Raw genomic sequence first — 15461 nt, 5'->3', positions numbered from 1 at the left:
GTATATAGATATATAAATATTTATGTGTATAACATACAATTCATTATATAATGCTGGGCTCAAGTTTCACTACTTTCAGAACTAAAGATTCCGACTGCGGAATTTTCAAAATGATTTGGCAATGTTAGGGTTAAAAATTGCACATGGCTTGATCGAAAAAACATGAAGATTGTGGCTGTAGCTTAGATGTGTAATAATCAGTCCAATAAACCTTGCAGGCTGCAGTTTACAATGGATGCATGGAGAGGGTTAAATGTGCAAGGGAGGGAGGACTGGCTGGATGACTAGGCAGTGGTGTCACACATGGCAGCCAATGACTGGCACAGAAGCTGGCTGCAGGCAGTTGGATGAGCAGGCTAGCCATTCACAGCCTGGCCCTGCACGGAGTGCTTCCTGGTCAGGCTGCTCCTGTGAACTTTGGATCTGCTCACACTGTAGTCTATGCTGTCTGTATACTTTTTATTTTCCTGACATGTTTCCCGATCTGTAGGGATCTTGCAGATCTGAATAAGATCTGATGGACATCATAGATCTGGATGTGCCGAGGCTTCACGTCACTGCTGTCATATATTCTGCACCTCCAGCTAGTGAGTTCTGCTAATCATCTTTTGATATGAATATGACGAAGCCCCATCTGGTCCAGGCTCAGACCTCTGGCTGTGTTATAACCGTCTCCCAGACACAACCAGTCCTTGATAGTCAAAATAAGAACCGCACCACTCCAGAAAGTGACAAGAAACCCTCTTATCATCCTGCTGCTAATGCTGAGTGCGACGGGCAGTGGAGCTGCAGCGGGGTGATCTTAGATAGAAATTTGGGAATTGTTATTTGCCAAGGAGCTGTATTTTTTCCTTTCCTGAAAAAAAATGAAAATGATTTCGCTAATCCTGATTGTAAGGTGCTTTTCGCTAACGACTTGCCATCAGATTTATTGATTCAAGTGGAAAGCTCCATTCAATCGGATATAAGCACAAAGTATGGTGGCCACGTCCTTGATGATGTCCTGCAACCGCAATCTGCACTTGGACTTGTCCCCATGTCAAAGTCAAAAAGTGGACGGCTTCAACAACAAGCACAGCTTCTTATACTTCTGCCTTGTCCCGATTTCCAAAAAGCATTTTCCAAACTGTTTAACAAAGAAGAAGGCTGGGTGTTTTCCAGTGACGAAGAGAAGAATGAATATGGCGAGTTTCAGAAGGATCTAGCTTACCTTCACTGGTTTGCTATCTTGAAGCTCCAAAATCCACTACCAAATACTCATAAAATGGGCATCATGGATTCCTCCAAGCTAGTAAAAGGCAGCACTGTGTATGCTTGTGGCTCTCCTTTTGGTTCATTTTACACTGACATATTTCTGAATACCATAAGTAAAGGTGTCCTGAGCAATACAGCCGGAGACAGAAATGTGGTACTGCTGACTGACGCCCGCTGTTTACCAGGATCAGAAGGTGGTGGAATGTTTTTGAGCACAGAAGGTGTTTTGCATTTGATTGGCATCATCGTAGCACCTCTCTGCTGGAAGACGAACGAGTGGGTGGGATTGAGCGTAGCTTGCTCTCTGAGCCATATCCTTGACAATATCGGTAAAGTTCTTGGAGGAAAAGAACTTGCTTTAAAGAATGAATTGAGAACTTTGCATCTAGTAGACCACCAAATGTGTAAAAATATGGGTACAGTGTCGTCGGAGCATCTAATGGCATCAGTAGTGTTAGTAGATTGTGGCCAAGCTTGGGGTTCTGGTGTTTTATTGAGTCCAAACTTAGTATTAACATGCCGACATGTGCTTAGAAATTCACTTAAAGTCTCAGTAAAGATCTACCATCCAAAAATTTCATCTGGGCGCCAAACCCATGAATGGTAAGTAAAGAACACATACAGTCGTATAGGACAGACTAAAGAAGGGGAGTTTTCAGACTATAATATATCATTTTAAAGGAGCACTCCGGTGATTTTTTTTCCCTCCTTCGTTAGCAGTCGCGTGTAAGTATAATGGGAGCAGTAATATACTCACCGGTCTTCATTTTCCGCCATTTTCAGCTGCACTCTGGTCCGCTCTTTCATCAAGTGACCGCGTTTGTAACCTTCCGGATCACACAGTGTCTGCTGTGTGGAGCGGCAGTGGCTTTCTTTAATGTAAGTCTTTAGCCTCATCCTCTCATAGAATTACATTGTGAAAATTTCAAAAGAGACCTCTGTTCTACACAGAAGACACTTGTGATCCGGCAGGTTACAAAAGTAGTCACGCGGTGCCTGGGTGGGCAGAAACACCGCTGAAAACGACAGAAGACCGCGACAGGTGAGTATATGAAAGCACTCATTACACCTACACACATGAATGCTAACAAAAGGAGAAATGAAAATAAATCACCAGAGTGCTACTTTAATTTATAATTCACTTAACATTTTTATAATACACATTTTTTTTTTATTTTGTTTTTTTTTATGTTTGAAGTGACTATCTTTATACAGTAGGTGGCGCTATAGAGTTCAAGTCCTCTTTCTCTCTGAAGAGGCAATTTGCATATCCTTATACAAAAATATTTTCAAAAATTTTAGCTGAGGAATTTTGAAAAGCTTTTATCTGTTGCATATGGCAAGCTAAGTATTATACACAAAAAAAGGCTTGATGTGCTTCTCCTCTTTTACCTCCTGGTCTCTGGGGGGAGAGGAATGTACTCCAACACTCCCCTAATCTTAGTTCTCAACATAAGTGTGGGTCCAATAAGTTGAACTTTAAAAAAATACCGTTCCAGTGGACAGACTTCTATTCAGATGTAGGTCTACCTACATGTGATGCGCCAAATTATAACGTCCACCCTTTAATTACCCGACTAATCATTGAAAATGTTACAATTTCATATTTAAAGGGAGCCGGTCACCCCAAAACTGCAAATTCAGCTAACTAAACATCTATATAGGGGACTCAGCCCCATAAAAATCATGCCAGTAACATACATTTCACTTTTAATCCATATGTAATTGAGGACACTTCGGTGCACCCTTGGTGTAGCCAATGTCTCAATGCGCCGTTACTGTGCTAACAGTGTCAGTGGTTAATGGTGTGATTTTTTTTTTAGGGGCTAAGTTTGCTATTTAAATATTTAAGTAGCTGAATTTGAAGTTTGGAGGTGACAGATTCCCTTTAAATTAACAATTTACATATTACAGTTAGGCCATCTTTGTGGCTACTTGTGGCTTATGTTATATATGGTGCCATATTTCTTCCCCATGTATATATTTGTTTATCAAGTATTCTATAAGATGGAATAACATATGATACATTTTCAGGTACCAGGCTATCAAAGGGAGAGTTTTGTTCGCTACTCAAGCATTTTCTCCTTACGACATTGCTGTGGTGGAACTAGAAGAAACTATTCCTGGCATTACTGAGCCAGTCTTGGCATCTGGATACTGTACAGGTGTGATATTTTTTACTTTAAACTGCATTAAAGGGTTTGTTCAGGACCTATATATTGATGATCTATCCTCAGGAGAGCTCTTCACAGCTGAAGTCTTGGAGTACCCTATTAATGTCAGTATATCCTCAATTAATGATGCAGATATACAATAATGTAATAATCTTTAGTTAAATAGAACTAACATGTTCCTTCAACAATTCAAAGGCTACATCTACAGACAAAATCATCAAATATTACACTTCACTATATTATTCAACATTGCAAACAAGCGGAGCAAGGACCATGCTCACCAGTTTACAATCTATGAGAATATAGGGGTGACCCAAAAAGTAAAAAGTCTTGTATTAAAAGTATAGTAAAAGTATTGTATGGCCCAGCTAGCTTTTATAATAAATACGGTAATACATGTAAAGCTGCAGGTCAGCATCAGTGTCTGTATATGAGCAGATGTAAAGTGCTAGCGAGGGCTTGGAGGGGGAAATTATTGAAAGAAGGAACCAGATTCTGAGGAAAGGAAAATTTAGTAAGATAGAAAAGGAGAAAAGTTGAATTATTGAAGGGATGTTATAGATGCCTACATAAAAGAATATGTTTTTAGGGTTCACTTAAAACTGTGGACACTGGCAATTATGCTGATTGCCTGGGGCAGTGCATCCCAAAGAACTGGTGCAGCATGAAAAAAGGAAACTTGAACATATTAAGCTAAAGATGTAAGGGATGAAGATGAAAGTTTGTCAAGTAAAATGTAATACCAAATGATTTCTTTAGTCAACCAATTATGTATACATCTTGAAGGAAGTTGTTCCTGAACATGTAGGGTCAGGGCCATATTATTCATAAGACTGACTAAACTAAAGCCTAGGAGCCCCTCAATGTTTAAAGTCCCATCAATTTTTATTTGCTAGGACATTGTTACCTGCAACCTAGGGTCCAAATGGTTAAAGGCACTTTGCACTCTTCACCATAGCAATATGTATACATATATATTTATCACTGTGGTCCAATAGTGCATTAGCGCTAGGGTTGTGTAGTCTCCTTTGTTACACCTCCATGAGCTGTACAGTCTAGCCATGATCTTTCTTGCGTGCGCTTGGACATTCCCAAAACAGCTATTATTTATACATTTTTAAAAAGACAACCAACATGTGGAAGTACAAGTCAGGATTGCAAGAGAGAAAAGGAAAAAACGATTGTGCTGCAAAAAAACAGTTCTACTTGCACAACAAAAATATAAAAAAAATAGTGAATAGAATTCTTTAAGAAACCCTTAAAATGGTTATAGGGCTATATACTGTGGTTTAGTACCTACTATACCAGGGTCAGGATCTGATCTGCAGTAGGGTGATCGATTTAAATGCCAGAAGGAGCTCAAAATACTTGAAAACTTGCGACCTGTAGAGTTGGGAGAATCACTCCTATATGGTGGTCACGGAATACTGACCTGGCTGCTCCACCGGGGTTCTGCAAATTGCAGCTTAAAGGGGTATTCCCATCTCCAAGATCCTATCCCAATATGTAGTGGGTGTAATATTAATAATATTAGAAAATACCTCAAGTTAGAAATATAGTTCTTCTGATTCGCTATGTAGCTCACCCCATGTGCAGGGCATTGAAGTAGCTTAAGTATCCATTTTTATGACCACGTATATACAGTATATAGTGGAGGTACTTGCTAATATTATTATTATTACACCTACTACATATTGAGATAGGATCTTGGAGATGGGAATGCCTCTTTAACTGCCATCATCCCAGGTCTTCTATTGATTAGCTGGGCTGGCACCATGTAATGTGGGTCTCATGCACAACAGTGATGATGTCAATCCAGACTAACTAATCAAAAGTGGAGCTGGGGATGACGGCAGATAAGTGGTGATTAGCAGGGCTCCCCTCCAACGGTCACAGTTTACTGATCTGGCTTCTGTACCAGGGTAGCGCAAATCGGTTCTCCCATTTCAACCGAACAGCCAATATGGACTAAAGCATGTACAGCTGTGTAAGATAAATGATTCTCCATGAAACAATCATTCATTCAATGGTTGCTCAACCATCAATCTACTTCAATCGAATTTTTATGGCCACCTTCTAGGCAAACATGGAATTTAACTGCAATATAATTAATTAACTGAATTATTTTACAACAATCAGGACAAGAAAAAGAACAACAAAATTTGTATTCATAGCACGTTACTTTGCATTTACTTAGTGTCAATGATTGCCTTCTGGACATCTGTCAAGTCAGCAGTCTTCCCCATGATTGTGGAACCTACTGAAACAGACTAAGGGACTTTTTTAAATGCTTATGAAGCCTTTGCAGGTGTTTTTTGTTAATTGTTCTAATTTACTGAGATAATGACTTTTGTGTTTTCATTGGCTGTAAGCCATAATCATCAACATTAACAGAAATAAACACTTGAAATAGATCACTCTGTTTGTAATGACTCCATATAATATACTGTATGAGTTTCACTTTTTGGATTGAACTGAAATAAATTAACTTTTTGATGATATTCTAATTTAGTGAGATGCACCTATACTTTAAAAAGATTGCAAAATTTCATAAAACAATTGATTTTGAGTGTACCTCCCTCTTGTGTATCTGAGTTCTGCTTGACATCATTGACAGATGATCATCTGAGTGATATCTCAATTTTCCTATGGATGGAGACCGCCAGATAAGCAAAACTGGGCAGAAACAAGCTAGAAAGATGCCACCAAGTGAACTCTTCTGCCACTACTTGTCTCTTATTTTTCATATTGATTGTGGTTACAACAGCAACCTTTACAGGTTCCCTTTTAACGATAAGCCATTGAAAAACCTAAATCCTTTTTTTGCATATATATCCTAGGTGAAGATGTCTACGTTGTCGGATTTGGAGCTCTTGGTGACAGATGTGGTCCATCTGTGACATCTGGCGTGTTATCATCTGTGATTTCTGTGGGAAATGTTCCAGTTATGTTACAGACGTCATGTGCTGTACATGGAGGATCTAGTGGAGGACCATTGTTTTCTGCTGAGTCTGGAAAGCTTCTAGGTAATGAATACCGCACCTTTATTATTGTTTCTTAGGTTTTTAAATCCACAGATTGGCTAGTCAATCAGTTGTGTCTGTTCCCCAATTTTACCACTCGAATTTACTGCTTCACATGGCAGGCCAATCGCCCACCACCTCCCGGGTTCCTATACCCAATGTCCTGACTCCGCGCAGTACCGGTGTACTGTCCTCTGTTTATACTGTTTATAGATGTTATTTTTGAAAGTTGCTTGGTTTGCCGCTGCGGACTGCTTGAAAGGTAAAAGGGGGAAAGAGGCAAGAGTATATCTAATTCCTTTCCAATCAGGTCTGTCAGATGGCATCAGTGTTTTTTATTGCATTTTGGCCCTCCCATTGCTAGTAGTCACAGTCGTCTCCCCTACAGGAGTCAATGTAGTGTCCTCCCATTATTAAATATAGCAGTGCCCCCTCTAGAGGACCCCAGTATTACAGTAGTGTCTGCCCCTTCCAGTAGTCATAGCAGCTCCTAATTCTTCCAGTGGTTACATCAGAGTCCCACAGTTTTTACAGGCACATCTTTCTAAAAAATAGTATTAGTAGAGAACCCTCCCCTCTCACCGTAGTCAGCACAGCCATTATTTTTCCTGTACTCAATGTAATACACCCTCTTCCACAAGTTGTCACAGCAGAGCCCTATGTATACGTGTATATATATATATATATATATATATAATTTTTTTATTATTATTATTATTATTTTTTTGCCTAAAGGAAATGTGTCATCTTAACTTTAGCCCTTTTAGGGATTATTTAATCTTCAACTTGCTTAACTGTTCACAATACCAGTAATTTCGATCAGTGGCACCCAAACTTTTACATGCCAATGTACATGCACATGTAAAATAATATTTGTATTTCCAGTTCATAATAAATCAGTGCAGCCCTAACTTCTTCATCAGTTACATCATTCCTCACCCTTCTCTCGGCAGTCACAGTAACTCCTCGTCTTCCAGTAGTGGCACTAGCCTGTGCTTCTCCCAGTACTAACTATATGGCCATCTCGTCCCAAAGTGGTCACAGCAGGCTTCCTCCTTACTTACAGTATATAAGTGTAGTGGCTAATATACTCATGTCAGCATGCTCCCACAAAACACCCTCTGCCGGCAGCAAACTTCTTCCTAGCAGCCTGTTTTTGGATGCCACGTGTAGCTTCTAGTCCCTGCTTCATTCTGTTTCTGCTATTATAATCATTTATAACATATTATACAGTATTCAGTAGGGATGACTATGTTGTTTTATGTCCCTTTTTATTACAGGTATTGTTGCAAGTAACACAAGGGATAACTGTACAGGCGCCACATATCCCCATTTAAATTTCAGCATCCCTATTACTGTCGTCCAGCCTGCCATCCAAAGGTATAGGCAATATGGCGATTTACGAAGTTTTGGAGAACTTAACAAGGCAGGACATGCAATTCAAGATGTCTGGCGTCTGCAAAGATCACCGGGGAAAGTCGTTCAGAGCAAGCTCTAATACTCAAATACTTTCACTCTACAACTGTTCACAGCATTAATACAATGATCATTTATCACACTTGCAACTTTGTTTTTCACTTTTGTAAGATTTTACAGCTATTCAAGATGGACTCATCAGTTATATGATGTCATCAGTTGTTTCATTTATTTTTTGAGGTTTTAAGGGAACTCTCTAAAGTTTCAGAGAAATTATACTTTAAAGATCCTATAAGGAAACTAGAGCGAGAGATGAAACTAGTCCGGCTCCAGCCCCGGAAGGCGTCTTCCCCCACCACTACAGGTGATTGACAGATTTCAACCTATTCTCTGTCACTTGTATTGGTGCTAGGGATCCTGTAAGGTTGGATAACACTATTAACCTGCAAACATAGGTTTGATCTGTTGGTTAATAGCGTTATGGAGGTGCCTGGCCACTGCACTGACAGCCCGGCACTCAGGAGAAAATTAACTTCATTTATTTATCCTGTGCGCCGTCGACTTTCAGTCATGCAGGCGTATTCCCAGAACAATTACATTACAGACACCACACACAGTACTGTAAGCATGCCCCAGCACTGACTGTACTGCTGTCTGTGCACTGATGCACTGTAGAGTCGGCTGTCAGTCAGTTCTGGGGTGTGCTTCTAGCCACCACTATCAGTGCTGTGAGTGGTGACCGTAACTCTCCGTGCACGCCTCCATGACTGAAAGCATGCGGCTCCTGGAAGAAATAAAGTTCTATATATTGTCAATGAAAAGCTGGAGCGTTTTAGAGAGAACTTTACCTGACAGGATCTGATTCATGCTGCCTGCAGTTTGCGCAGCATGAATCAGGTGACAGCTTCCCTTTAAAAAGAAAGGGACAAAACCTTCACAAAAAGAAACATACATCTTTGTCTCTGTGACCCAATGGGGATAGAAAATTAAATTTTAAAGCAAGCAAATTCTACAGGGCGCTACTATCTGATCATTACATAAGCAGCAAATGAACTGCAAAACCCACGAATTGTGAAACATACTGTATAGAAAACATAAGACAAAACAAGTAACTTGCTCTAAGTGATAATGAAATAAGTGATGCACCAGTTATACCAATGTTTCCACATAGATGAATTAGAAGTCACGACCTTTTTCAAAACAGACTCACATGTTTGAGAGCATGGAATAAAAATCTACATATTCTGCAAATTTACAAGGGAGTGCCGCTCTTCTTATGTTATTTGCAATGGGATGCCAACCCTAGGCAAGAGTGGAATTGATGTTTATGCAATTAATGATTTTATGCACTTGATGCACCTTAGGACTAATGCTATTACGACTCTTCTGACAGGTGTTGCTTATGGGTGTTACTTTAGTGTAATATATACAAAGAGTCCAGCTCACCCTCAAAAGGAACTCCAACACTCCGGAGCAAGGAAACGTGCTGTTCAGACATAGTAGATAGCAAACAAGGCAAAATCCCAGCTCTATGTGTGCAGAAACATTTATTTAATAGAAAATCCAATGGTTAAAATTCAGACATCAAATGTTATTTGTTATGGTTCTCATCTGAAATGCGTAGATCTACATTGTTTTTTGTGGAGTTTTGTACATGACATTTGATGTCTGAATTTTAACCCTATAAAACTATTTTTTTGCACACCATAGAGCTGTGATTTTACCTTGTGTGTTACTTTAGCACCTGGATTACTATCTTGCTTTATTTGTCAATCCTTCATTTATATGTAGTCTTATAGACACCTATTTTATTGTGACCTCTAACTCCCCTATGTGGAAACATTGGTATAACTGGTGCATCACTTATTCCATTATCACCTAGTGCAAATTATTTGTTTTGTCTTGTAAAATACAATTTTACCCAATCAAAGTTTAGTATAAACATTAAATGACCTCTTGTATTCTGGATAAAAACAAAAATGATTCAATAAACATTTTTGAATTAAACATTTAAAATTCTTTTTAAGAATTATTTTGATCAGATTAGTCGACTCAAGCCATCCATGTGTTACATGAACAGTCACGCAGTCATTCATTTGTGGCTGCAGAAAGGAAAATATAGTATATCTGGTTAGAGAAAACTTCCCCCAGAAAAGGAAGCTGAGCAGATTGATACATAGCTTTGTGAGAAAAGATTCAGTACAACCTGTGTTTTAATCATTTAAACCTCTGCTCTTTCTGGGGTTTTCAGTCCAATGAGCCGTCCTATCAGTGACTGACAGCTTTCTTTCTAAAAGTGTGCATAGAGAGAGAACTGTCAATCACTGATAGGACCACCCACTAGACTGAAAATCCCAGACAGAGCAGAGGATTAAATAATGAAAGCATGGGTTATACAGAATGTTTTCTCACAAAACTATATATCAATCTGCTCAGCTCCCCCTGCTCTATAACATGATGCCTAAAGACTGGACTGTATTTTCATGGTGACAGGTTCCCTTTAGCTTGGCTTTGCTCCTGCGTCTATATGTAGAATTGTGTGCAAACATTTGGGTTCTTCATTTCCGGATTCCGAATCTATAAGCGGCTGCCTCTCTGCTGCCATTGCATTTTCTCTCCTTCCACAGGACATGGATACAGTTGAGTGCTACGGTGGAGCATGGGAGTATTGGGTCTCTGCTGTGCTGTTCAGCCTGGTAGGCCACAGACCACTGTGCACCTGTAGTTTACAAGAGGATCTCCAGTTCTTCATCTCTGGCACTATTGTTTTCAGTGGCAACATTTTCAGCGCAATTATTATTTCTTAAAGGGGTTGTCCGGTCCGAACCGATAAGTCTGCAGTCACTCTGTGTGACTGCAAACTTATGAATCCCCCCAGCGCACGCACTGTGCACTACAGGGATTCACCTGCTTCAGACACGAGACTGGAGGGTAAGTATATGTTATATTTATTCCCAGCCAGTGGGCACAGCCTCGCTCCAAACACTTGTATTGAGCGAGGCCGCTCACCCTCTAGTCGACCACACCCACTGGCCAGCCGGGTCACTAGTCGGGGTGTGGCCTCAGTGCAATACAAGTGTATGGAGCGAGGCTGTGCCCCCTGCTTGGGAGTATGCATAACTCATACATACCCTCCGGTCCCAGGTCTGAAGCAGGCAAATCCCCGCAGCGCACAGTGCATTCACTGGGTGGTTTAATAAGTCTGCAGTCAAACAAAGTGACTGCAGACTTAACTGTTTGGACCGGAAAACCCCTTTGGCTATGTGCCCACGATGCAGAAATGCTGCATATTTTTTCCGCTTCTACCTGGCAGGAAAAACGCATGCAGATTTTACATGCATTTTTCCCGCCAGGTAGAAGCGTTTGTCAAGCGTTTTTGCATGCATTTCTGCATGCGAGTTATCAAGAGCCTTTCCAAGCGATTGTAGCATCACTTGGAAAAGTGCTTGACAACTTGTTCACACTATATACACTGTGTGCAGAATTATTAGGCAAATGAGTATTTTGATCACATGATACTTTTATACATGTTGTCCTACTCCAAACTGCATAGGCTTGAGAGCCAACTACCAATTAAGTAAATCTGGTGATGTGAATCTCTGTAATGAGGAGGGGTGTTGTCTAATGACATCAACACCCTATATAAGGTGTGCTTAATTATTAGGCAACTTCCTTTCCTTTGGCAAAATGGGTCAGAAGAGAGATTTGACGGGCTCTGAAAAGTCCAAAATTGTGAGATGTCTTGCACAGGGATGCAGCAGTCTTGAAATTTCCAAACTTTTGAAGTGTGATCACCAAACAATCAAGCGTTTCATGGCAAATAGCCAACAGGGTCGCAAGAAGCGTGTTGGCCAAAAAAGGCGCAAAATAACTGCCCATGAATTGAGGAAAATCAAGCGTGAAGCTGCCAAGATGCCATTCGCCACCAGTTTTGCCATATTTCAGAGCTGCAACGTTACTGGAGTATCAAAAAGCACAAGGTGTGCGATACTCAGGGACATGGCCAGGGTAAGGAAGGCTGAAAAACGACCACCTATGAACAAGAAACATAAGATAAAACGTCAAGAATGGGCCAAGAATTATCTTAAGACAGATTTTTCAAAGGTTTTATGGACTGATGAAATGAGAGTGACTCTTGATGGGCCAGATGGATGGGCCAGAGGCTGGATAAGTAAAGGGCAGAGAGCTCCACTCCTACTCAGATGCCAGCAAGGTGGAGGTGGGGTACTGGTATGGGCTGGTATCATCAAAGATGAACTTGTGGGACCTTTTCGGGTTGAGGATGGAGTGAAGCTCAACTCCCAGACCTACTGCCAGTTTCTGGAAGACAACTTCTTCAAGCAGTGGTACAGGAAGAAGTCGGTATTGTTCAAGAAAAACATGATTTTCATGCAGGACAATGCTCCATCACATGCATCCAACCACTCCACAGCATGGCTGGCCAGTAAAGGTCTAAAAGAAGAAAAAATAATGACATGGCCCCCTTGTTCACCTGATCTGAACCCCATAGAGAACCCGTGGTCCATCATAAAATGTGAGATCTACAGGGAGGGAAAACAGTACACCTCTCGGAACAGTGTCTGGGAGGCTGTGGTGGCTGCTGCACGCAATGTTGATCAAAAACAGATCAAGCAACTGACACAATCTATGGATGGAAGGCTGTTGAGTGTCTTCATAAAGAAAGGTGTCTATACTGATCACTAATTTTTTTGTTTTTTGTTTTTGCATGTCAGAAATGTTTATTTCTAAATTTTGTGCACTGCTATTGGTTTACCTGGTGAAAATAAACAAGTGAGATGGGATTATATTTGGTTTTTATTAATTTGCCTAATAATTCTCCACAGTAATAGTTACCTGCACAAACAGATATCCTCCTAAGATAGCCAAATCTAAAAAAAACCCACTCCAACTTCCAAAAATATTAAGCTTGGATATTTATGAGTCTTTTGGGTTGATTGAGAACATACAGTGCCTACAAGTAGTATTCAACCCCCTGCAGATTTAACTGGTTTGATAAGATGCAAATAAGTTAGAGCCTTCAAACTGCAAACGAGAGTAGGTTTTATGAACAGAAGCATAAATCTTACAAACCAAAAAGTTATGTTGCTCAGTTGAATTTGATTAGTTTTTAAACATAAAAGTGTGGGTCAATTATTATTCAACCCCTATGTTTAATATTTTGTGGAATAACCCTTGTTTGCAATTACAGCTAATAATCGTCTTTTATAAGACCTGATCAGGCCGGCACAGGTCTGTGGAGTTATCTTGGCCCACTCCTCCATGCAGATCTTCTCCAAGTTATCTAGGTTCTTTGGGTGTCTCATGTGGACTTTATTCTTGAGCTCCTTCCACAAGTTTTCAATTGGGTTAAGGTCAGGAGACTGACTAGGCCACTCCAACACCTTGACTTTTTCCCTCTTGAACCAGGCCTTGGTTTTCTTGGCTGTGTGCTTTGGGTCGTTGTCTTGTTGGAAGATGAAATTACGACCCATCTTAAGATCCTTGATGAAGGAGCGGAGGTTCTTGGCCAAAATCTCCAGGTAGGCCGTGCTATCCATCTTCCCATGGATGCGGACCAGATGGCCAGGCCCCTTGGCAGAGAAACAGCCCCACAGCATGATGCTGCCACCACCATGCTTGACTGTAGGGATGGTATTCTTGGGGTCGTATGCAGTACCATCCAGTCTCCAAACGTCACGTGTGTGGTTGGCACCAAAGATCTCGATCTTGGTCTCATCAGACCATAGAACCTTGAACCAGTCTGTCTCAGAGTCCTCCAAGTGATCATGAGCAAACTGTAGACGAGCCTTGACATGACGCTTTGAAAGTAAAGGTACCTTACGGGCTCGTCTGGAACAGAGACCATTGCGGTGGAGTACGTTACTTATGGTATTGACTGAAACCAATGTCCCCACTGCCATGAGATCTTCCCGGAGCTCCTTCCTTGTTGTCCTTGGGTTAGCCTTGACTCTTCGGACAAGCCTGGCCTCGGCACGGGAGGACACTTTCAAAGGCTGTCCAGGCCGTGGAAGGCTAACAGTAGTTCCATAAGCCTTCCACTTACGGATGATGCTCCCAACAGTGGAGACAGGTAGGCCCAACTCCTTGGAAAGGGTTTTGTACCCCTTGCCAGCCTTGTGACCCTCCACGATCTTGTCTCTGATGGCCTTGGAATGCTCCTTTGTCTTTCCCATGTTGACCATGTCTGAGTGCTGTTCACAAGTTTGGGGAGGGTCTTAAATAGTCAGAAAAGGCTGGCAAAAGAGATCTTTAATCCACACATGTGAAGCTCATTATTCTTGGTGCCTGAACTACTTCTTAATACTTTAGGGGGACCAAACAGAATTCTTGTGGGTTGAGGGATTGAATAATAAATGACACTCTGAATTAACTTTTAACGTTTTAAAAAAAAAAAAAAAAAAAAAAAATTTGCTGCAGTGCATTTCCCACTTCCAGGCTGATCTACAGTACAAATGCCACAATGCCAAGTTAATTCCGCATGTGTCAACCAGCTAAATCTGCAGGGGGTTGAATACTACTTGTAGGCACTGTAGTTGTTGATCAATAATAAAAATAATCCTCTAAAATACAACTTGCCTAATAATTCTGCACACAGTGTAAATCCATGCAACCGGCATGGATTTATAGTGGTGTGACCAAGTTAATTAAAAAAAAAAAGAATAAAAATGGTAAAAAATAAAGATTATACTCACCTTCCGATGTCCTCCCGGTGTTTTCTCTGCTGCGTCCGGTGTCTTGGGCAGCTTGCGGTGGTGTGAAGGTTCTGCGGTGACGTCATTGGGTCATGTGACAGGTCACATGACTCAATGACGTCATGGCAGGTCCTTCACAACACCGCAACCCATACAGCAGACCAGACGGAGGGGAGAAAACACCGGGAGGACATCGGAAGGTAAGTATAATCTTTATTTTTTATTTTAAATTCTTTTTTTACTTGCAGGTTCTATGGTACCCGGGTCAGGAGGAGAGTCTCCTCTTCTCCAGACCTGGGTACCATCCGCACATTGAACCGTGTGATATCAGCATATGCAGATGCAGTGATGCGGATGTCACGCGGTCCAATGCAAGTCAATGGCGGCGATTACACTGCGTGTCCGCAAAATTAATGGACATGCTGCGTATTTTTCCGCAATGATAATCCGCAGCGGAAATTTCCGCAGCATGTGCACAGCACATGCGGATTATCATTGGGGACCATGGGGCACGTATTACCAAGCATTTTTTAAGCGTTTTCGCTGCAGAAATTCCGCAGCAAAAACGCCTGAAAAACGCATAGTGGGCACGCAGCCTTTAAGTACTTTATTTGGGGGAAGGTAGGCACAGTATTAAGGTTAAAAGCAGGGTGGCACTATTAAAGGGGGCAGTAGAATGGAGGGTTTCACATCAAATTTTATCCCATTAAAGTTTTGTACATTCATTAAATAACCTCATGTTTTTCATGGATAAATACAAAAAAAGATTTAATAAACATTGGATTAAAGATTTAAAATAATTGTATGCAGGTTTTTAAGGGAACCCTTCAGCCGAGTCATGCTCCCCAAACCACCGGCAGCATGAATCAGAGCCCAGCTAT

At 41.0% G+C, this 15461-nt stretch overlaps 1 protein-coding gene across 1 annotated transcript; it reads left to right on the top strand.

The window, feature by feature from the left end:
- Positions 1-344: 344 nt before the first annotated feature.
- TYSND1 (trypsin like peroxisomal matrix peptidase 1) lies at positions 345-9883 on the top strand. The gene is made up of 4 exons (XM_073685725.1): positions 345-1857; positions 3289-3419; positions 6269-6454; positions 7732-9883. The coding sequence occupies exons 1-4, from the start codon at positions 614-616 to the stop codon at positions 7947-7949; spliced, it is 1779 nt and encodes a 592-aa protein (XP_073541826.1). The 5' UTR covers positions 345-613; the 3' UTR covers positions 7950-9883.
- The last annotated feature ends 5578 nt before the right edge of the window (positions 9884-15461 follow it).

This window comes from Phyllobates terribilis, unplaced genomic scaffold (genome assembly GCF_046119375.1).
Source record: "Phyllobates terribilis strain yellow unplaced genomic scaffold, ASM4611937v1 Scaffold_5__5_contigs__length_657084704, whole genome shotgun sequence".
NCBI lineage: Eukaryota > Metazoa > Chordata > Amphibia > Anura > Dendrobatidae > Phyllobates > Phyllobates terribilis.
Note: the sequence above shows the minus strand (reverse complement) of the source record. Positions and strands in the feature narration are given on the sequence as shown.